Source organism: Chanodichthys erythropterus, chromosome 18 (assembly GCF_024489055.1).
Source record: "Chanodichthys erythropterus isolate Z2021 chromosome 18, ASM2448905v1, whole genome shotgun sequence".
Taxonomy (NCBI): Eukaryota; Metazoa; Chordata; class Actinopteri; order Cypriniformes; family Xenocyprididae; genus Chanodichthys; species Chanodichthys erythropterus.
Window position 1 is genome coordinate 2,527,991 of NC_090238.1, and position 23,564 is coordinate 2,551,554.

A 23,564-nucleotide genomic window follows, 5' to 3' on the forward strand; every position below is an offset into this window, starting at 1 on the left:
GTGGTTGGGGGATGCAGCTCCACCCATCATGCCCAAAGTAGGTCAAGAGAGGGGGAGCTGGAGGTTATGGCTCTGCAGCGAATAGCCTCCCGGCAAGCCTGAAACCTTTAGCCAAAAAAGCGTAACGGCTAATGCTAACGCTCCGGCTCTGGCGATACGCAGGGAAGGAGTTTTGAATGGCGGGTACTGATGTCACTGCCATTACACAATAGGCTGAGAGGTGCCGCACATGATTAAGTTAGCTGTTAAGCTTTCTCCAATGGTAAGAGATACAGACCCTCTTATCTCCCTATAATATACAATCTCTGGTTCCATTGCAACACCAGCACCCAGCAGCAGCCCTGCGCTTCTGCCATTTTGGGTTGAAAGCGACTCATAGTCCATTAGTTTCTATTGCAATATCATCTGCTTTGTTAAAGGAACATTCCACCTTTTTTTTTTTTTTTGAAAATAGGCTCATTTCCAACTCCCCTTGAGTTAAACAGTTGAGTTTTACCATTTTCAAATCCATTCAGGCGATCTCCAGGTCTGGCGGTACCACCTTTAGCATAGCTTAGCATAGTTCATTGAATCTGATTAGACCGTTAGCATCTCGCTCAAAAATGGCCAAAGAGTTTTGATATTTTTCATATTTAAAACTTGACTCTTCTGTAGTTACATTGTGTACTAAGACCGACGGAAAATGAAAAGTTGTGATTTTCTAGGCCGATATGTCTAAGAACTATTCTCTCATTCTGGCGTAATAATCAAGGAACTTTGCTGCCAACACATTACACGCGGTAACACGTTACCAAATTTTGTTTCTGAGATTAATGGCATACATATCTGATTACAATTTTGTAACCATATTAATATTAATGTTCTTGTTCTTCTGTAAAAATAACTATTAATAAATTATTAATGTTCAGACAGTCTCCTTTCTGTTTTTCCAGTACATTCATAATTGCTAAAAATACACTAAAAATAAAAAACACACATTTTTTTTTTCTAAATCTTCCTCTTTTTTTGCACCACCCCATAATTGTTAAAATAATTGCAAAATTGAATTTTTTTAAAGGAAAAAAATAATTTTCTGCTGGATTCTGTGTCAAATGGGACTACAGTATTTGTTAATGAACTGGCAGATGCTGCAGCAAAGAAATCTCTCTCTCTGAGACTTAGGTGCATCTCAATAAATTAGAATATCATGAAAAAGTGTTTTTTTTCCTGTAATTCAAACTTAAATATATTCTAGGTTTATTAGACAAAGTAAAATATTTCCAGACTTTTTTGTTTTAATTTTAATTCTTTTGTATCTCAAATTATTAGAATTTGAGATACAAACAGTTAGTTAGGTACTAACAGTTAGTTAGGTGAGGTAGGTGATTCCAAGATGGCGCCGACCAGTGTAGTGGCTTGCCGTCGCTCCTCTCTGTTTACTAGTTTGTTCCTTTTTTGTGTTCTTTTATATTTTTTGTTTTGTCCTGGTCAGTCAGTGTGGGTTTATGATCGCAGTACCCTGCTTCAGATTCGTTCGTTTGTTATGGACTTGTCGATCAGCAGTGGATATAAGAATTTCTTTACGCATTCTGTACTGCCATCGCGTACACAGTGGGGTCGAAGTGCGTGCTGTAAGCAAAGGCGCCGGCGAAGACGGGGGAGGCGTGCAGGCGCGCACGTGAAGCAGCGATTTTTGCGGAAATATTCTGATGTGGTGCAGTTTGCAAGAGAAGACGGTAATGCGGAATTTGCTGTGGAGCTGTGGGGTTGGCGCCGGTGTTGCAGTCGATTCTGTTCCCTTTGGAATGTGTGTTCCCCCTGCTGACTGCGCATGCGCCATGAAACACCGCTGGATGAACGGAAAGCGAAGGAGGACAAAAATATTGGCGCTACGTTTAAATGTCTTGCACTGTAGCATAATAAAATGATTCTCACTGTCCAGTTTTATTTCTGTGAATTGAATTAATCTTGGACTTGTTCATAGTTTATGTATTATGCCTGTATTTACTTTATTATGCCTGAATTTATTCAGTTGAATTGTGCCAACACAAATTAGCTTATGTCCAAACTTGATGCCTCATATTACTGCATTTTTATTTTTTAGCATTATTATTATAGCAAAAATACAGAGATGACATGTTTATGATATACAACAACAGTATACAAAATGTATTAACAATGTTCACTGTTTCCAAAGTAGCCTACACATGCTAAAATTTGAGTTCCTCAAATTATTGTCACAAGGGAAACAGATACTATGTTATATTTTGTTCCTTATATAAAATAAAAATGAATAAATATATATGGATACAATTATATGTTGTCATTATTGCCTTCTTTAATATTTTTCACATGCAAGATGCAAGGGTGCAATATAACATTCTTAACAAAATTAATGTGTAATTTCAAAGGGCACTAATGAAATCAATCAATCAAGAAGAAAAAGTGTTTGGAGGCAACAAGGTATTTTTCATGCAACACAATCAGATGTAGTGTTATTGTGAAACATGTATGCTTGAAAGAAAACTCTTGTTTGTAGAGCCCTGATGATGGCAAAAGGTGTCTCAGTTTCACACTGGGTTTGTGAAAGCCTGCCTCACCCACTTCAGAGGGACACTATTTCATGTGGCGTGTTTGCTTTGAAGGTGTGATAGCATTATATAAAAATATTAAATGTCCATTGAAATGGTACAATACTTTAAAGTTAATTTGTCTTATTACTTCAGTTTGCAGAACACATTGTGCAAAATTCTACAATAAACTTCTCCAGTGAGCAACAAGACATAACACGGTTCAGAATGGAGATTGCTTTACCACTGCTACACCAATCTGGTATGGCTACTTATGAATACCATTGATGTGCTTTTTGGTGTGCACCTTCACTAGTGTTGTACCTCCATAGATGACCTAAGTGAACTGTGCCACTTTTGTGGAGAGGCAGAAACAGTTGAAGACACTGGAGGAGAGACTGAAACATTTGAAGACTCTGAAGTTCTTTTATGTTGACAGATTGCTTGTGACTACTGCGGGCGGTGGTTCCATTTAAAATGTGTGGGCAATCCATCTACAGAGAAAGAATACAAATGTGTTTCTTGCAATAAATGACTCAGTTATGAAGCCTTTGTTTTTGGAGGGTTTTTTTCTCAATTTTCACTTTGGGTAAACTCTTTTCTTTTATAAAATTTGCCATTTAAAATCACCTGTGAACTCCTTGTGGTTCAAATAGGCCTGCAATGGAGGCTTCTGTACTAACCAAAGCCTTAATAAACATGGCATTAAAATCTGTAGTGCATTTTAAATTGGAAAAGGAATAAAGATTTAAAAAAATAAAATAAATAAATAAAAAATGCTTAAAAAAAAAAATACCACCTTCGAGGGGAAAAATAGTTTTTTGAACCTTTTGGGTTCCCATGCTTGTGAAAAGGGGAACACAGATTCTGAAGGGAACAATCAAATTTGCAATAATGCTAAATGGTAATATGAGGCATAAAGTTTGGACATAAGCTAATTTGTGTTGGCACAATTCAAATTTATAAATTCAGGCATAATACATAAACTATGAACAAGTCCAAGATTAATTTAATTCACAGAAATAAAACTGGACTGAATCATTTTATTATGCTACAGAGCAAGACATTTAAACGTAGCGCCAATATTTTTGTCCTCCTTCGCTTTCCGTCCATCCAGCGGTGTTTCATGGCGCATGCGCAGTCAGCAGGGGGAACACACATTCCAAAGGGAACAGAATCGACTGCAACACCGTTCATGCTTGCTGCCAGTCTACCCGGAGGGATGTCCGTCGGCGTTGCGCTTTTATCTGGATGGAAATTCTTCTTCGTCGTGTTCCAGAGGTGCTGACTTGAGCAACTTACTCTATCCTAAGACGGTAAAGTCCGGGCAAACCTCAGTTGTTGTTTCTACGGTCTCACAGACTTTAAAGATGTCATTGGTTAATGCACGCTCGATTACAAACAAGACTTTCATTTTAAATGATTTTATTTCACATAACGTCTTGGACTTTTTATTTATCACAGAGACTTGGATAAATGTGGATGAATGGAGTCCATGTGATGAACTTTGTCCAACTGACTATAACTTGATTAATACCCCAAGATCAGTGGGTCGTGGTGAGGGTCTAGCTACAGTGTGCAAACAGCAGTTTAAATGCCACCGGTTATCGACCATGAATTACTCGAGCTTTGAAGTTCAGTTGTTAAAACTGGAGTTCTTTAAGCCTGTTTTGGGTGTGGTCATTTATCGACCTCCAAAGTATAGCCAGGTCTTTATCCAGGAATTTTCTGATTTTATATCTTCTATTTTATTGTTATCTGATTATATCTTAATTGCTGGGGATTTTAATATTCATATCTGTTGTCCTGGGAAGCCTTTAGTCAAGGAGTTTTCAGACCTGATGGACTCATTTAATTTTATTCAACATGTCTCTGGTCCTACGCATGAGAAAGGACATACCTTGGACCTTGTTTTTTCTTTAGGGTTGTCTATTTGTGATGTTGATGTTAATGATGCTTGCATTTCGGATCATATGCCTGTTACTTTCTGTGTAAATGTGCCAACTGAAATGAGGGCGAGTCAGTCCTATTATGTTTGTTCCCGTACAATTACTTCATCAACACCACAGGTGTTTGGTGAGATTTTTAGTACCATTTCTGTATCACGGTTGGAGTCTGCACCTCTTATGACTAATCCAGATGAACTACTTTCTGTTTTTAATTCTATATGCTCTGAAGTCTTGGACTCTGTTGCTCCTTACAAGAATAAGCTTCGTAAGGTAAATCATCAGCCCTGGTTTAATGAACATACTCGTGATCTTAGACAGCAGTGTAGGAAGGCAGAACGGGCTTGGAAGAAAAATAAACTTCTGGTTTCACGACAGATTTTACGAGAATCACTTCTTGGGTATCAGAAAGCTGTAAAGGATGCTAAAGCAGACTATTTTTCAAATATTATATCGCAGCACTCAAATTCACAGAAGATCTTGTTTCAAACTATTAATAGGTTTTTTAATCCAAATGCCATCACAATACCGCCATCTATAGAGTGTTGCGAAAAGTTTTTAAGTGTTTTTTCTGAAAAAACTAAAAACATTATGTCCGGGTTTCGTGATTTGGGCAGAAAGGTAGCAGAGGACTCTATTAATGTCAATACTTTTGATGAATTTGATCTGGTTGCATCTACCGATATTAGTCATATTATTGCTAAACTGAAACGCCCAGGTACCAGTTGGGATGTTTTGCCTTCAGGTTTGCTTGGTACAACAGCTGACTTTATTGGACCAAGTATTACATCTATTGTGAACTGTAGTCTTTCTACAGGTATTTTTCCATCATGTCTTAAGCAAGCGGTCATTCAGCCTCTTCTCAAGAAGTCCACTCTGGACCCCTTGGATTATACAAATTACCGGCCAATTTCAAAACTGCCTTGTATTTCAAAAATATTGGAGAAAGTGGTTTTAATTCAGTTGAGCTCTTTTTTAGCTAATAATGATGTGCTAGATGCTTTTCAGTCTGGTTTTAGGGCAGGACACAGCACTGAATTTGCTTTATTGCGAGTTTCCAATGATTTGTTACTCATTGCAGACTCAGGTAGTCGAGGAGCTTTAATTATGCTCGACCTTAGTGCAGCTTTTGATCTAATAGATCATGACATCCTTATTAAACGTTTAGAGCATGTTGTGGGTCTGAGAGGGACTGTTTTAAAATGGTTTTCTTCTTATTTGAAGGGACGATCCTTTTCAGTGAGGGTTGGGGAATTTTCCTCTTCTTCAGTTCCTATTGACTGTGGAGTACCTCAGGGCTCCATTTTGGGCCCTATTCTGTTTTCATTATTTTTGTTGCCTTTAGGCCTTATTTTCAAAAAACACAGAATGTCTTATCATCTTTATGCTGATGATATTCAGATTTACCTACCTATTAGATCTGGAGGATCAACTTCTCAGTCTTCTTTGCTACCATGTCTTGAGGAGGTGAAGAGCTGGCTAGAGCGAAACTGCCTACAGCTTAATGAGAATAAATCTGAAGTAATCATTTTTGGGTCAAATAAGTTTGACTGTGACATAAATGATGTGTTAGGTTCATGGACAACAAATGTGCAGCCCCACATAAGAAATTTGGGTGTAATTTTTGACTCTGCTTTAACGTTTGATCGTCAAATTAAAAGTGTGGTGAAAAGTTGCTTCTTTCAGTTGAGGACTATTGCAAAAATGAAATCCTTTCTGTCTGCTGCTGACCTTGAGATAGTGATACATGCATTTATCTCCTCCCGTTTGGATTACTGTAATGCACTTTATTTGGGAGTAAGTCAAACTCTTATTTCAAAATTGCAATTGGTCCAGAATGCAGCTGCAAGACTCCTTACTAATACAAAGAAAAGGGAGCATATTACTCCAGTTTTGGAAAAGCTGCATTGGCTTCCAGTTAAATATCGGATTCAGTACAAGATGTTACTGTACGTTTTTAAAGCTGTCCATGAGTTGGCCCCAGAATATATTTCGGACCTGATTCATATGAACTCTGGTAGATCTCAAAGATCATTTAATTGCTTACTGCTCTCAGTCCCGAAAACACGTCTGAAAACCAAAGGGGATCGTGCATTTTCGGTTGCCGGCCCAAGACTCTGGAATACCCTTCCACCTGACATCAGATCTGCACCCTCAGTTGATGTTTTTAAATCTCGCGTGAAAACGTACCTGTTTTCTATGGCTTTTAACTGCTGACTTTTGGATGATGTATATTGTTTTTTTTTTTTTTTTTTTTTTTTGTTGCTGTACAGTCCTTTGGTCTACTTTGTAGTGAAAAGGGCTCTATAAATAAAGTAGACTTGAGACTTGAGACTTGAATATTTAATTTCAAGTTCTATTAAATTTCCATTCTCAGGTTATAAATACTGGGTTTAGATCAGTAATCCCAGCAGCAGTCATGGGGAAGTCTGCTGACCTGACAGTTGTCCAGAGGACGATCATCAAGACCCTCTAGTCAAGTCAAGTCAAATTTATTTATATAGCGCTTTTACAATTGGTAATTGTTTCAAAGCAGCTTTACATATTAGAAGCACAGAAAAAAGGGAAGTGGTTAAAACTGTACAAACAAGCATGGTAATATGTAACATATACAAGATGGTGCTACATTAAGCCAATGTCGGCTGACTTCCAGGGGTGGAAAAAAACCCCTAGGAGAAAAACCCAGCGTGCTAGCACTAGGAAAAAAGTCCTAGGAGGGAAAAAACCCCTTGGAAGATATATATATGTAAATGTATATGGAGATCAAAATCTGAATTGTACATTTTTATTATAGAGATTAAAAATCGATTATATATAAATATATGTAAAATGAGGGTAAGCCAATGAGGGTAAGCCACAGAGGGTCACTGCTGAAAGAGCTGTTCGCAGAGTGCTGTGTCAAAGCACATTCATGGAAAGTTGACTGGAAGGAAAAAGTGTAGTAGGAAAAGGTGTTGAAGTGAAAGGAATGACCGCAGACTTGAAAAATGTGAGCCAAAATCATCACAATTAAAAGAACCAAAGACTTAAAGTACTTCCGTCTGTGTGCAGTGAATTTATTTAATACACAAGTTCCACAATCTGAGTTGAATTACTGAAATAAATGAACTTTTCCATGACATTCTAATTTATTGAGATGTACCTGTACAGAATGTCAAATCATCGGATCTCAAACTTGTACTAAACTTGTGTATACATAAACAATGGCAGATAAAATGTGACAATCATAAATTCATTTTTTTTTTTTTTGCAAGTTTTCTTTTTGAGTGTAGACATGATCAGATTATTTACTTAAAATGCCAAATTGGTCATTCCAGACATGTTCATTTGTATTTATTGAAAGGTTATGTACCACCAACATGTAATTTTTGGCAGACTCCATATTTTGTGGGAATGGAATGCTTTAAATGCCACTAGGCAACGTTTTTACTCAAAGTTCTACAAAGGATGTTTCAGCAGGAATAATCTTACATTTTTTATCAAATATTGAAATGAATAATCTTATATAATGTTTGCTATAATGATGTGAGTTGGTTGTCAGATGCTGTTTTTCATTACTACTGTACAACCCGAAATCAGGAAATGTTGGGACGTTTTTTAAATTTGAATAAAATGAAAACTAAAAGACTTTCAAATCACATGAGCCATTATTTTATTCATAATAGAATATAGATAACATAAATGTATAGAAATTTTACAATTTTAGCAACTAAATGAGTGCCTTTCAAATTCGATGCCTGCTACAGGTCTCAAAAAAGTTGGCACAGGGGCAACAAATGGCTGAAAAAAAAGAAATTTATTTTTTAAAAGATTCAGCTGGGAGAACATCTAGCCACTAATTAGGTCCGATCCATAGAGGCTCCACCTCAAAACTTACAGGACTTAAAGGGGACCTATTATGCCCCATTTTACAAGATGTAAAATTAGTCTCTGATGTCCCCAGACTGTGATATATGAAGTTTTATCTCAAAATACCCCACAGATCATGTTTTAAAGCCTGTTAAATTTGCCACTTTTAGTGGTTGAGCAAAAACGTGCCGTTTAGTGTGGGCCCTTTAAATGCAAATGAGCTGCTGCTCCCGGCCTAAGAGGGCGGAGCTTCAAGAGCTGATTCTCCGATGTCAGGATTCAGTCAGGACACACTACAATGTCAAAAACTGTGAATATATGCTGCATGAAGATAGAACAGGAATAGTTTAGTTAAATTACGGTTATAACTTATTTGTCGTCTTGTTTTTATCCACTAGATTACTACAAGCTTGTTGTACCGTCCGAATGATGGCCAAAACTTTACTGATGAGTTATAACGTTTATTGTACTTCATACAAAAGATGAAGCATCGGTTTTTACTCTGAAAAATCTCTGTAAGAGCTTAATAAAACACAGTGCAAGTGTGCATTAAAATATTATCCATAAACTCTCTCCCTCCCTTGCATTATCATTAACATACACAGCGAATTACACAGAAACACTTCTTACAACTAACAGTACACAAATATATAAAGACCTCATGCCTTTTCAGGTGGTGCTTAATAAACTGTTAAACTTTATATCTGTAAATCAACTCCGATGAACTGTAATAAAGTGCTCTCACCTTCATTACTGCCGTATCCAGTATCACTCTGGAGACTGTAAGCTGGATCACAAACAGTTTTTACTTGTATATCCTCCTTGAGTAGCACATTTTTAGCACAGTCTCTGTTTTGTGTTGTCCCTTTGTATTGATATTCGTTCACTAAGCAATCCGGTGTGAAATGATTTGCGCAGACATAAACAAATTTTGGCGGAACTGAGGGAGCATTTTCCTGGAAAACCAAGTTGAGCTATATAACATGATTAGTTTTCTGTCGACGAATGTATCCAAACAGCTGCTCCCCTGTCTATAAAAACAAACAATATATTAAAGCGTCTTTGATGTTTCCATGGTTTTCAACAACAACAAAAAAATCTTTGTTCTGCTGAACACAAAAGAAGATATTTGGAAGAATGTTTGTAATCAAACAGGTTAATGAGTAAATGATGACAGAATTTCCATTTTTGGGTGAACTAACCTTTTAAGCACTAAAGGGTGAACTGACAATCAAATTTAGATGCACTGTGTACATGGCCATTGTTTTAGAACTCTTCTTAATATTACTTCTTTTTATGTTATTTTCTTGCAGAATCAACTAAAATCACCATGTGCCACTGTTTTCTGTTTGCCTCATCACTGGTTTGTTTCTAATGCTGGATTTGTTATCATGCATGCTGTTTTATAAGGTAATTTTTCTGGTGATGCAGAGAAGGTGAGTGTTGCTTTAGTCTGCAGATGGACTGGACTGCATTTCCCAGCATGCACTGTGTGCAGAGAGACCAATTCAGATGCTTACACTTTCAGACTTGAAGACAATGTTTGATTGAAATACCTTTTTCGTTAATCTAGTTCAGGGGTCACCATTCCTGCTCCTGAAGGGCCGGTGTCTCTTCAGAGTTTAGCTCCAACCCTTAATCATACACACCTGAAGCAGCTAATTAAGGTCCTACTAAGCATACTAGAAACTTCTAGGAAGGCGTGCTGATGCAAGTTGGAGCTAAACTCTGCAGGACACCGGCCCTCCAGGAACAAGTTTGGGGACCCCTGATCTAGTTGATCAGCAGTCATGAATGGCAGGTCAAAATGCTAAAACTTTGAAGAAAAGACTTTGATTTGGGCTGTTCCTGTTGACAGTGTGAGTTTGTTTTAGATGTTTGATATGCATTTTTATTTATCAGCTGATGTATTTTAGTTTATATTGTCTGCTTTTAAGCTTTTGGTGGTTCACAAATGTAAATGTTTGGTAATCATGCACAACATTGACACTCAAGATTATAACATGCAAGAAGTGATGCTTGTGTATAACTTTATTGTAATATTTGCATTTCCACAGAAAAGATTTAAATTGTCAATTATCAGTAAAGTTTGAAAGTGGTAGTTTATCTAATCAGCCTTGAACTTCACATTGTAATACACATAGTATCCGTTGTTGTACATGTAAAGTCTCTGATCAGTAGGATTGTAGTCCAGGTACACGTAAAAATCCTGGAACTTCTCAAAGCGAATGCTAACGTGGCTTTCCTCATTTTTATTGGTGTCATAGGTGTAAAAGATCTCCTCTGTTTGCGTATCTACCGACCTGGTCGCGTACAGGACGCCGCATATCATGAACGCGTTTGTGATTGAGTTCTTGTATTCGCTGGTCTGCCACACCTCTTCTACCTCAAATGTCTGCTCGTTGATCTTCCCTATAACCAGATTACCGTTCGATTCCCCTGTGGCGTAAGTTACCCACAGGCCGGACTCATCTGCTGCGAAGTCCAGGTTCTGGTTGGCCGAGTAATGATATGAGAATTGGGTACTGGCCTTGGGAATCGCCTTGTTCTGAACTGTCACACTGGTCATGTTCAACTTTGCCATACCAAAAGGGCTTCTGTACTGATAGTACAGGGTGTTTTCCCGCACAACGTAGTTGTTTCCAGTGCCTCGCCAATCATATTTATTTTGGACGTAAAGCGAATGTGTCTTAAAGGCCTGTCTCATGATCAGTTTGTAGTAGTCAGTGTACTGTGTGACCTTGCTGACCAAAGTGTCGGTAGCGCCGGAGTACCAGTACATGTTCTCAGAGCCAGGCAAGGGCTTGGAGTCTTTACCCCATCCTCCATACTTGAAACCTCCATTCAGGTCTGCATTTAGCTGGCTGACGACAGGTTTTCCAATCCTGAGAATACCTTCATGCTTACAGGACCCTAGGAGAATTAACAATAAATGCTAAAGCTTTCAAAAAACTGTTTATAATATAATTTAATGGTAACATTTCATTTGTTAACTTTAATGCAATAGCTAATATGAACTTAGAATGAGTGATATATTTTTAGAGCATTTATTAATTTTTAGCTGATCATCCCTCATTAGCCTATGCTTCTAACATGGCCAAGTTTTAGGACTGTGAGGCAGCATCATCTTATAATTGTTTATTAGACTTCAATTCATGATTCATATAGGTTTTTAATTCAGTTCAGAACAATTCACTTTGTATTGTATTGACAGCTCATTAGATTCAAATAATGGTGAATGAAAATTCACCCTATCATTATTTAAGTGTATGGACATTTCCTTTAACCCTAAAAACAGAAATACAATGTAATTCGAAATGCAGGTAAAACTCATATTCCTTCATATTAAAGGGTTACTTCACACAAAAATGAAAATAATGTCATTTATTACTCACCCTCATGTTGTTCTACACCCATAAGACCTTCGTTCATCTTCAGAACGCAAATTAAGATATTTTTGATGAAATCCGATGGCTAAGTGAGGCATAGCCAGCAATGACATTTCCTCTCTCAAGATCCATTAATGTACTAAAAACACATTTAAATCAGTTCATGTGAGTACAGTGGTTCAATATTAATATTATAAAGCCACGAGAATATTTTTGTGTGCCAAAAAAAAAAAAAAAAATAACAACTTTTCAACAATATAGTGACGGGCGATTTCAAAACACTGCTTCAGAGCTTTACTAATCAAATCAGTGACTCGGAGCACCAAAGTCACGGGATTTCAGCAGTTTAGCAGTTTGATAGGAGATCTGAGTCACTGATTTGATTTATAAAGCTCCAAAGCAATGTTTTGAAATTGGCCCATCTATATTGTTGAAAAGTCACTATTTTGTTTTTTTGGCGCACAAAAATATTCTTGTCACTTTATAAGAGAACTACTGAACTCACATGAACTGATTTAAATATGTTTTTAGTACCTTTATGGATCTTGAGAGAGGAAATGTCATTGCTTCGAATGCAGGCCTCACTGAACCATCGGATTTAATCGAAAATATCTTAATTTGTGTTCTGAAGATGAATGAAGGCCTTACAGGTGTAGAACGGCATGAGGGTGAGTAATTAATGACATTATTTTCATTTTTGGGTGAACTAACCCTTTAATGCAGTGCATTGGGCCCTATTTTTATGGACTTTTCTTAAAGAATGTGCAGGATTTCTCCAATCATTTAGTGCACTTAAACCCCACCCCTGCAAGCTCACCACCTGCATACTCTTTAGAAAGCCAGGAGTTGGAAAAAGGAGGTGCATCCCAATTTGCATACTTGTGCTCTATTCTATGTCATTTTGTAGTATAAATAGTATGACTAGTGTGTTCACACTGGAAATTCCAAAAAGAAAAAGTGCACTTTAAATACCTGAATGATGCACTAAATTAGCTGAAATTAAGTGTGGAATGTTGGACACTTCATGCACTTGACTGCACCATGCTTTAATTACGGGACATCAGTCTCCAATGTTGAATGACAAAACAACTTAAAGGATTAGTTCACTTCAGAATTAAAATTTCCTGATAATTTACTCACCTCCATGTCATCCAAGATGTTCATGTCTTTCTTTCTTCAGTCAAAAAGAAATGAAGGTTTTTGAGGAAAACATTCCAGGATTTTTCTCCATATAGTGGACTTCACTGGGGTTCAACGGGTTGAAGGTCCAAATGTCAGTTTCAGTGCAGCTTCAAAGAGCTCTACATGATCCCAGACGAGGAATAAGAGTCTTATCTAGAGAAACCATCGGCCATTTTCTAAAGAAAATAAAAATTACTATACTTTTTAACCACAAATGCTCGTCTTGCACTGCTTTGTGATGCTCCACGCATGACGTAATCACGTTGGAAAGGTCATTGGCGGAAGTACCAATCCAGTGTCTACAAAGCGAAAGTGCAAAGACTAAGTCAAACACACTTTACAAAAAATGTAAAACAGCGATGACAGACGATTTTGAAGTTGGAGAAGAATATTAAATGAGTTTTTTGTCAATCGTTACCATTCCAACATGATTACGTAATGCTTGAAGTTGTGGTTGTGCATCGCAGAGCTAGAAAATGATCATTTTTTAAGAAAAATACTGATAATTTCTCATAGATAAGACTCTTATTCCTTGGCTGGGATCTTCTAGAGCATTTTGAAGCTGCATTGAAACTGACATTTGGACTTTCAACCCATTGGTAACTGTTGAAGTCCACTATATGGAGAAAAATCCTGCAATGTTTTCCTCAAATTTCTTTTCGACTGACGAAAGAAAAACATGAACATCTTGTATTACATGGAGGTGAGTAAATTATCAGGAAATTTTAATTATGAAGTGAACTAATCCTTTAAACCTTTCGGAACTAATTCATACACTAGATGGTTGAGTATATAGTGCAGAGTATAAGTGTATAGTGCGCCATTTGGGACACAACTTCAGTATTTCAGAAAAACAATTATGGCGAAAATTGGCTAAGTGATGTAGGGTGCAATCGAATCAGCTTGAGCCAAATGGTTCAAAAGTTATTATCATAAACGTGAGTACAAGTTTGGAGCACTAGAGGGATTGCGTTAAAGACTCCAAATTTGCTGTGGATAATGTTGAGACTCGTCCATCTATGTGTCAAATTTCATAACATTCACTCAAGTGGTTTTATGGGCTGCCATAGACTAAAGAGCAGCAGAAGAACAATGAAAAGAACATTAATGGAAACTAGAGATGCCTACACACCTTTGGTGCTTAGCCCCAATAAAAGAATAAAATCCTTCCTGTTGCATGTATCACACAACACTTCAGATAGGCCAAAGGTGTATCATTTTCTCAGAAAATGAGTGTTAGCCTACCTATTTGTACATTAGAGTGATCATCCTTATCATCTTGACATTTCTCCAGTTTCCGCTGAAGTTTGGCGAACTCAATGCGAATCACTTCTAAGTTGCTCCGGTCGTAGCTTTCCAGTTGGTCGACAATTAATCTCATATTGCGAATCTTACAAAGAAAACAAATTAGAACCATGAAAACACTATAACGACATGTTTTGTGTAAGTGAAGGAAGTTTCACCTCTATGTAAAGACTCTCGAAGGCGGGCGAGGAGGAGTTTAGAGATGTTTTCAGTTGTGTGACCAGAGCCTCAAACTCTCTGAGCTCAATGCGGAGGAGCTCAAAGTCCAGTTTGATGTACTTGTCCGGGCCGCTCTCCAGATTCTCCACACGAGCCGTCAGGTTGGAGAGCTGGCCGAGAAGAATGACCAGCTGAACCTTCAGACTGCTGACCTGAGCACATGAGAAATAGATGATTAGCATAGCAAAATGCATTGATTTATTCGATCATTTTAACAGCGAGATGGAGAATGGGTCTCATTCACTATGCATGCGTACTCACAAATTTGTGTGTGAAAATAACTACAACAGAAATAAAATTTATAAAAACTATAGACATTTTTTTTTAATAAAAACAACAAAACTACCTTGTTGATGTGGAGCTTGACTATTACAGAGAGCTGATTTGAGGACGTCTGCATGTGCTCCACACGGTCCGCTGGGAATGAAGTATCGGGCAGGAACACGTTACAAACACACTGTCCAAACTCTCCGATGGAGCCGTCGACGCTGCCAGAGCCCCAATCCTCTAGAGACTAGACAACATGGCTTTATTCTTCTTTATGTTAAGATGTGTCTAAAAATTTAATCTTTGCAAACAGTTCAGCAATGAATCAAAACTGAGATTGTGAGGGTCAGAGTGACTCTTACCAGCCAGGCTCGAGCAGGAGCCGCAAGCAGGAGGAGCAGCAGGAGATCCATCATGCTTCTCTTTTCAGAATATGTTTCTCTTTCTCAGCTACGGCCTTATATGCAGCATGTTATCAGAAGAAATCTACAGCACATGTCTCATTCTCATGCTTATTGTGTTTGACATCCAGTGGATGTACGATGATGTTCCTTATAAAGACACATGCACACAGTTCATGTTAGCTTAACACGTATGTGTTTTATTGGTGGATTCTCATAACGTACATAAGAGTCATAATTGACCTGAGAGGAAACATTGTTTGCCAAACCTGGAGAAAGTTCATGGACCACTGTAATAACATGCCATCACAATGATTATCATTGTGCTGGTGTGATCTAGACCTCTGTCAGTCCGTCCATGCTTAAATAATAAACTCTGGTCACACTCACACACAAATTATTTTTTAAATAAAAATATTTTTAGATACCGCTTGTAGTGCACTATGGGTTCAAATGTACTATAAGTGGTGTCTAAATACATTTTTTAAATACAGAGATAGTATATTAAAAGCACATTTTAGTTCATATTTCATGCTGTCTCAAAATAGCACAGTTGAGTACACTTAGATGTTTCTAAGATGATCTTAAGCAGGACTAAAGAAGAATTTTTAGTATATTAAGTACAAAATTAGTGTGCAAAAATAGAGCACGCTAAGTATATTATAGAAATGTACTTTTTTCACCTGGGTTAGAAGCAGGAAAAATGGGCAAGTATAAGGATTTGAGCGAGTTTGACAGCGTCTAGCATTGTGATGCTAGACGACTAGGTCAGAGCGTCTCCAAAACTGCAGCTCTTGTGGGGTGTTCCCGGTCTGCAGTGGTCAGTGTCTATCAAAAGTGCTCCAAGGAAGGAACTGGTGAACCGGTGAAAGGGTCATGGGCGGCCGAGGCTCATTGAAGGCTGGCCCGTGTGGTCCGATCCAACAGACGAGCTGCTGTAGCTCATATTGCTCAAGAAGTTAATGCTGCTTCTGATAGAAAGGTGTCAGAATACACAGAGCATCAGTTTGTTGTGTATGGAGCTGCAGATCAGTCAGGGTGACCATGCTGACCTGTGTCCACCGCCGAAAGAGCCAACAGTGACACGTGAGCATCAGAACTGGACCACAGAGCAATGGAAGAAGGTGGCCTGGGGCCTCATTTATAAAGCGTGCGTACGCATACCTTAAATCCACACCAATGCTCATATTTATAAAAACATCTTTGATGTGGAAAAGTGCCTAAAGCCATGTCAGGGTCTGAGCAGACATACACACTTTTCATTGTCAGATTACTGCAGGATTTTGAAAATCTAAGCTATGTTCTGCTGGGAAACCTTGGGTCCTGCCATCCACGGGCTCCACCTCGCAACTTACAGGACTTAGAGGATCTGCTGCTAACATCTTGGTGCAGATACCACAGCACACCTTCAGGGGTCTAGAGGAGTCCATGCCTCGACGGGTCAGGGCTGTTTTGGCAGCAAAAGAGGGACCAACACAATATTAGGAAGGTGCTCATAATGTTATGCCTGATTGGTGTATATACAGTAGGAGACAACATTGTGATGTCACAGTATATAGGTGTGGTTTAGAAAAGGAATGTAGGGACATTTGCATAAAATGTATTGCATTTCATATTTTTATTCGTAGAATAAAGTATTTTATTTTCCTTCATAAATTAGCCTAAGTGCAGTTATCTACTTCTGAAGGTCTACCATCTGGCAAGCTTCATTTTCAGGACAGCCCTGATTCAACACCCCCGCATCCAAAATCACATACTTCCCTACTATACAGTAGATGAAAAACAGCATGTGACAAAAGAAGTACAGTATGTTCGAATACACAGTACTCTGTGAGATTCTGAAGTGTGCAAATGGTGGACACTTTTCTATCCCATGAGGCCACGGGACTCGTGAGAGAATTTGTGAATGACAGTGAACTGATGCTGGTAGGTCACATGATGATAATGACAACATGGTGAATGTAGTACATCCGGATTACATTCATACTACACACACTCATACTATATAGAACATACTTTGTAGTGTTCGTTAAGTAATTATTCAAAATAGGTATCTACTCGAGAGTATTCGATTTCGGACGCAGCCTTTGATTAGCTGGTTTGGGTGTGTTTTATTAGGGTTGGAGCTGAACTTGAAGAGCACGGTTGGTGACCTCTGGTCTAGCATATGTGTGTGGGTTGCAGTGTTATATTAGTATCATTGAGATACTATTAGAGTTTGTAAAAATATTTTGATTTTGTTTTGAGTTTTCATTTAGTCATTTTGGTGTGTGTGTGTTTTAAATATGTATTTGTAGCTTTAATTATTTTTTATTTGTTTTAGTTATTTTAGTATATATATATATATATATATATATATATATATATATATATATATATATATATATATATATATATAAAATATTTTTATTTTTTTTTTTTTTTTTTTACTGCAAAAGGAGATTCAAATTAAAGCACCTGGCTAAAGTCACATTAAAATGTAAAATGAGGAAGCTGATACAGGGGAAAAATAAGGTGTGGAAAAATGAAAAACTCTAACTTTTATTAACCCTATAACTGTCATGTCCTGTCTCTGTGTTCTGTATTGTGATCCTTTAGTGTGCATGTTTGCCCTGTTCTATTCCTCTTTCTTGTGCCATGTTTGTAGTTCTTTGTAGTTTTGTAGTTGATTCATTTCCTTTTATCTTTGTCAGGTTTTGAATATATTATGCATGTTTGCAACCCCTAAGTGTTCCATATTCATGTTCTGTTTGTTTATTAAAACCTCTGTGCATTTGGACCATGTCTCTGCCTGATATCCTCCTGCACATTACAATAACCTAGCGATAAGACGGATGTGAATGAGTGTGCATGCGGACATGTGCATCTGTATATGTTTTTGACTGTACACTGTCCTAATCAGCGTTAAAATCGAACCCACTTAAAAAAAAATTAAAAATCCATCCATTTAAAATAATCCATCTCATTTAACACTTGGCAGGTAAAATTGTTGCAAATTTGCCCTCATAACATCATACAGGCTACAATATAAAATAAATTGTTGTTGTGTAGTGATATCTTTGTAGTTATCATTCGGGAATGGTCCAACTGTAAATCAGTATATTATATGGTTTAGAATTTATGAATATCCAAAGACTTCCATTCAAGAATTCCATTTAGAATTCCACACCTAAGATGGATGGATCATGAAAACTTTATAATGGTAGATAAATCGTGACTCTGCATAGTTTGAAGAAGATTCAGAAATTATAAGGAATTCAAAGACAAAAATGAATTAAGGATAGTTATTGATTGGCATAAGAAAAAAAAATCTCACTTAAGTCATACTGCTCATAAAAGTTTATTACACAAAGTGAAATACAGCACATTCATTGCTGTTCTGTTTGACAGCTGAATAAAATATTCTTAATTCTCAGGTCAATCGCCAATCAAGAGTTTATCTCCAGAGCCCTCATAGTTGAACCAAACATGATAGGCAACATAATAACCATTGTTGTACATGTAAAGTTTCTGATCGGTGGGGTTGTAGTCCAGGTAAACATAGGAGTCCTGGAACTTCTCAAAGGGAACACTAACATAGCTTTCCTGTTCTGTGCGAGTGTCAAAGGTGTAAAAGATCTCCTCAGTTTTAGTGTCTACAGACCTTGTGGCATACAGAACCCCACACACCATAAAAGTGTTTCCTACAGATGGTTTGAAAATACTGGTCTGCCAAACCTCCTCTACCTCAAATGACTCCTCATTGATCTTCCCTAAAACCAGTTTACCCTTTGAATCCCCTGTGGCGTAAGTTACCCACAGGCCGGACTCATCGGCTGCGAAGTCCAGGTTCTGGTTGGCCGAGTAATGATATGAGAATTGGGTACTGGCCTTGGGAATCGCCTTGTTCTGAACTGTCACACTGGTCATGTTCAACTTTGCCATACCAAAAGGGCTTCTGTACTGATAGTACAGGGTGTTTTCCCGCACAACGTAGTTGTTTCCAGTGCCTCGCCAATCATATTTATTTTGGACGTAAAGCGAATGTGTCTTAAAGGCCTGTCTCATGATCAGTTTGTAGTAGTCAGTGTACTGTGTGACCTTGCTGACCAAAGTGTCGGTAGCGCCGGAGTACCAGTACATGTTTTCAGAGCCAGGCAAGGGCTTGGAGTCTTTACCCCATCCTCCATACTTGAAACCTCCATTCAGGTCTGCATTTAGCTGGCTGATGATGGGTTTGCTGATTCTTCTAATTCCGCCATGATTGCAGACTCCTGATAAAATATAAATTAGTTAATAAATGATTCAAGACAGGTACATGTTAAGAATTTTGATAGAGAAAGACTCACCAATGTTGGGGTTAAAGATTTCATTATGCCGTATCTCACACGCCTCTAGTTTCTGCTGAAGAATGATATATTCTCGACGTGTCACAAGAACCAGGTTCTTGTCGTAGGTGATCTCCAGTCGAGTCAGCACAGAAATAATAACACTGATCTGTTTTCATCAAAAAGAAAATTTGATCAAGTTAATCTCAAGCCAAAGGCAGGAAATCACCCAGAATAGTGCACCATAGAGTTATCATGCATGCAATTATGCAATTAATTATTCTACAATTCACCTCAAGTCTTTGGGTTGTTGAACACCCTGCAACACTTAGAGTACATGCAAACTCAATAGTCAACCTATTTTGTTGATCATTCCTGTCTGAAAATTTAGCCCTAACCATATCCCTACCCCTAAACCTAACCATAACTTGGCCCTAAAATCGAAGGGAAATCGATAGGTGAATAATAATGATGTAGAAGCACCTAACCCTGGTTGTAAGCCTAAACTTGACATACTGTAAACTTGTCCCTCATTTCCGATTGGTTGATAGGAATGTTGTTCCAGGAACACATTGTATTTGGTCAAATCATGTTCTCCTAATACAGAAAGGCCTCTCCAGCCAAGCAGGAATCAAACCGGGGACCTTCTTGCTGTAAGGTAGGTGGCAGTGCTACCCACTGAGCCACTGCTTGAAAACTAGAAAATAAAAAAGATGGCTGTTGGCTGAGCAAAGCCTCGATTGGTCACTTGCAAGAGTCTGAAGGCCTGCTAAAAATACCAGCATGAATTTTCCATGCCAGAATGGTTAGTGTTGGTTTGGTGCTAGTGTAGCTGCTGAACCAGCTTTACCATGTTTTAACACCAACTTGGCTGGTGAAAATTATTTTGTGGATGTAGCTTAAAATCTACAGGAGAAGTTAGTTGAGAAATTTGGCCTTGGAACAGGGATTTTGAAAAGAATCAAACTCAAGCTTGTACAAAAGCTGTAGGATGTCAACCTTTGCTTTGTCAACCCAACCTTGATTAGAGGTTCAGAAAGTGTCACCTGTTCACGTATGGTTATAAGCACAGCAGAGGTGGTTTGCATAGACGCCTGCAGCTCCACAATTAGAGCCTCCACTTGTTTGATCTTGATTTTCACCTCCTCCAATTGGAGTTCACTGTAGGAGTCGGGGTCATCCTCCATCAGCTTGATCAGCAATGTCAGGTTCGTTATCTTTGCTATATAGATGTTTAGTTTAACCTCGTAAGTCTCCACCTGTACAAGAACCGTTAAAGAACCGTTAAAACATCTGCATATGTCACTTCAGTTCAGTCTCATGAGTTCATGAGATTGCACCAAACCTTGCTAATCTCTATCTCCAGTTTGTGGTTGATCTCAACTGCTGTGCTCTCCAGCAAGATGAGCTCTCCGATTGGAAATGTGTTGTTGGGCAGGAAAGCCTCACATATGCATTCTCCACTGGCGCTGCCCTCAGCCCAGAGACTCCGGGCCTACAGGAGAGAGGTGAAAGCCATCAGCCTGTCTCCTCTTCAACATCAGTTTGCATTCATGCATTTGGCAGACACTTTTAATCTAAGAGATATATATTCAAGGAAGGAATTTATCTTATTAATTCATGCATTCACAGGGAATCAAACCCATGACCTTGGTGTTGCTGGTGCTATGCCCTACTGCAGATATGACAAAATAATCCAAACTCTGACCCACCTCAAGTTCTAGTATCAAAGTGCAAATTGCAGCTGCAATTGCTGTGTAAATGCATTCATGCCACCTCTGAGTACTATTAAACAGTCTGTGTAAAGACACCTAAATGCAGCATCAGGAATGTTTCTGTGCCACCTTTGCCATGTAAATTTGGCACCTGTTGAGTTCAGCTCCTACACACTCAAGTGATCCTGCAGACCTTGACCTAGGCAACATTTCATAGTGGGGCCAATGTAGGCATGATATGGGGTTGAAGATTGGGCTCTACAAATCTCATCTTAAGACCTACATTTTCATTTAGCTCAGTCAATGCAACAACAATCATATCAATAAGTCTCATGTATCCTGTGCTTACTGATCATTGAACTGTAAAACACTTTGTTCAGTTTTTGCTGCTTTCAAACATCAAGAAGTAAACTGTACTCACCCCCTCGACAACAGCAGACCTGAAGAGGACGAAATAAAGAAGTGTGACAATCATCGTGCATCAGTTAGTTGTGTTGCAGGAACAGGGCTCTCCGGCTTTTAAAGACCATCATATCTTATATGACAATCAGCATCTGGATTTTTCACAGCAGTATTCTCTGACAAATGACGATGTTCAAATTTGTCTTTTACACAACACTGCTAAAGCAATTATATTTTTATGGCAGTGGGTTGAAACTGAGAGAGAAAATAACAGGTGTGTTTTCACATGAAATGTCATCCAGGGCAAGACTCGCAATCTAGCTATTTAGATAAACTAGCACTAAAAAGGAACGATGTAAAGAAACACTTATGGATGTTTTGTCATTGTTGTCATCACCCAACTTAAATATGATTAAATGAAGAGAAAACTTTTTGTATGGAAAATATGTTGACCAACAATCTAGAAGCAAAATTAACTATGGTCCCAAATAAGCAAGACACTACTGAGTAACTTTGGGCTAAATCTGCAACCCTGTAAATATTTTGAGTAATAAATTATAACTGTCAATTTCTTTCCAATTTATACTGATCTCAGTTATAATTTGGTATAAACAAATAAATTGTATGTGTATCCTGGTGCTTTGTATGCTACTTTAAAGTGGTATTTACTGAAGCAGTATTTAGAAGAAGTATTGGGGGTAGATGACATGACCATTTATTTTGGGAATTTTACTGTAAAACCATTTTGAGTCTCGTCGACCTGGAATCACATGCACTAAAACTTTGTCTTTCTGTCAACTTTATTGACCTCAAAAATTTTACATTCACATTCCCAAAGCATTTGCATACAAATAAAACAGCACAGAATCATAACAGTGCAAAACAACAAACATAAACATGAGAAAGAAAACAGGTAAAACCATACATGGCTACTTACTACATCTGTCAAATGATATTATGTTATGATATGTTATATAGGTCTAGAAACAACGCTTAAACACAGGTAAAAACTATACACACCTTCACAAAGAAATTAATTATATATTCCCCTACCCACCTACTAAATATATTGCAATATAAATGGCTATAACATTGTACTCAATATAAATAGTTCACATTTCCACAAACCATGGTAAATGTTTGTAAGGGTGGTGATTTAAAAGTCTTCTAACTTTGTTCATGGCACGTTTCTCCTGTTTTCCTCATCAGTCTTGTCGGGAATGTTGAGGCGGTTTCATCCGATTTAAAACTAGTTTAACCATCGAGTGATTTATGGTTTGTAACCGAGAGGTGTGCATTGAATTGAAATGCTTCTCACTGCATGTCACAGTGCTGATTAATAATGGTATCCGGGACCAGGAATAAACGCAGCTCCTTTAAGTTTTCGTTCTGTTATCCACTGGGCTGTGCTGATTCAGTGACAGAGCGGTCCGAAAAAATCCAAATAGTTTCAGATCGTTATGCAAGCTTGTTTGGCCAGTTCACAGAAAAGAAAGAATTCAGCCAAAAGAATGATTAATTCACAAATGATTGATATCGCTGGTTCAGTCGACAGAAATACGGGACACATAATAACCACTGAAATATTTGCATGGAAAGCGTTTCTCAGGTCAGTCAGAGGAGCGTGCATGGTATCATGAATCACAGTGTATATATAGCCGTACAGCTGCAGGCGCCACTGCGGCCATGTATCTAACCAGGAAAATAGGAGGAGGGAGGTTGGGGTGCCCTCAGGCCGGATGAAGATGATTGGTGGGCCGGATTTGGCCTGTGGGCCGCCAGCTGAATATCCCTGATGTACTGCATTTAATGTGGTACAAACTTCGAGGAAAGCACAGCAAGAAGGTTTCCAGTTCGAGTCCCAGCTGAACCAGAAAGACATTCTGTGTTGAGTCTGACCTGCATCCCATATAAATTCTCGTTTACATTCGGCACATCTGCCATAAAAATATTAAATAGCAGCTGCAATAGCTGATTTCTGACTGTTGTGGGTGAGTTCTTGGGTAAAGAGGGTGGCAGTTTGTCTCTTTTCA

General features: G+C 38.1%; 2 protein-coding genes across 2 annotated transcripts; both read right to left on the reverse strand.

Moving 5' to 3' along the window:
- Positions 1 to 10,363: 10,363 nt before the first annotated feature.
- olfm4.2 (olfactomedin 4, tandem duplicate 2) lies at positions 10,364 to 15,215 on the reverse strand. The gene is made up of 5 exons (XM_067367821.1): positions 15,069 to 15,215; positions 14,786 to 14,953; positions 14,379 to 14,591; positions 14,161 to 14,305; positions 10,364 to 11,257 (listed from the first exon to the last, which is right to left on the reverse strand). Exons 1-5 carry the CDS (start codon positions 15,120 to 15,122, stop codon positions 10,452 to 10,454), a joined length of 1,386 nt encoding a protein of 461 aa, XP_067223922.1. The 5' UTR covers positions 15,123 to 15,215; the 3' UTR covers positions 10,364 to 10,451.
- Positions 15,216 to 18,437: 3,222 nt separating this feature from the next.
- On the reverse strand, positions 18,438 to 21,682 carry olfm4.1 (olfactomedin 4, tandem duplicate 1). Its single transcript, XM_067367852.1, has 5 exons — positions 21,551 to 21,682; positions 20,760 to 20,909; positions 20,461 to 20,673; positions 19,436 to 19,583; positions 18,438 to 19,360 (listed from the first exon to the last, which is right to left on the reverse strand). The coding sequence occupies exons 1-5, from the start codon at positions 21,602 to 21,604 to the stop codon at positions 18,525 to 18,527; spliced, it is 1,401 nt and encodes a 466-aa protein (XP_067223953.1). The 5' UTR covers positions 21,605 to 21,682; the 3' UTR covers positions 18,438 to 18,524.
- Between the last annotated feature and the right edge of the window lie 1,882 nt (positions 21,683 to 23,564).

What these genes read in the sequence shown, in the direction of transcription:
- olfm4.2 (XM_067367821.1), bottom strand. Translation starts at nt 15,122, where the DNA reads ATGATGGATCTCCTGCTGCTCCTCCTGCTTGCGGCTCCTGCTCGAGCC. An exon ending in TCAAGCTCCACATCAACAAG is followed by an intron (nt 14,592 to 14,785) that starts GTAGTTTTGTTG and finishes TCATGTGCTCAG; the next exon opens with GTCAGCAGTCTGAAGGTTCA. An exon ending in TCACTCTAATGTACAAATAG is followed by an intron (nt 11,258 to 14,160) that starts GTAGGCTAACAC and finishes TAATTCTCCTAG; the next exon opens with GGTCCTGTAAGCATGAAGGT.
- olfm4.1 (XM_067367852.1), bottom strand. Translation starts at nt 21,604, where the DNA reads ATGATTGTCACACTTCTTTATTTCGTCCTCTTCAGGTCTGCTGTTGTC. An exon ending in GGTCTGCTGTTGTCGAGGGG is followed by an intron (nt 20,910 to 21,550) that starts GTGAGTACAGTT and finishes TCTCTCCTGTAG; the next exon opens with GCCCGGAGTCTCTGGGCTGA. An exon ending in AATCTTTAACCCCAACATTG is followed by an intron (nt 19,361 to 19,435) that starts GTGAGTCTTTCT and finishes ATATTTTATCAG; the next exon opens with GAGTCTGCAATCATGGCGGA.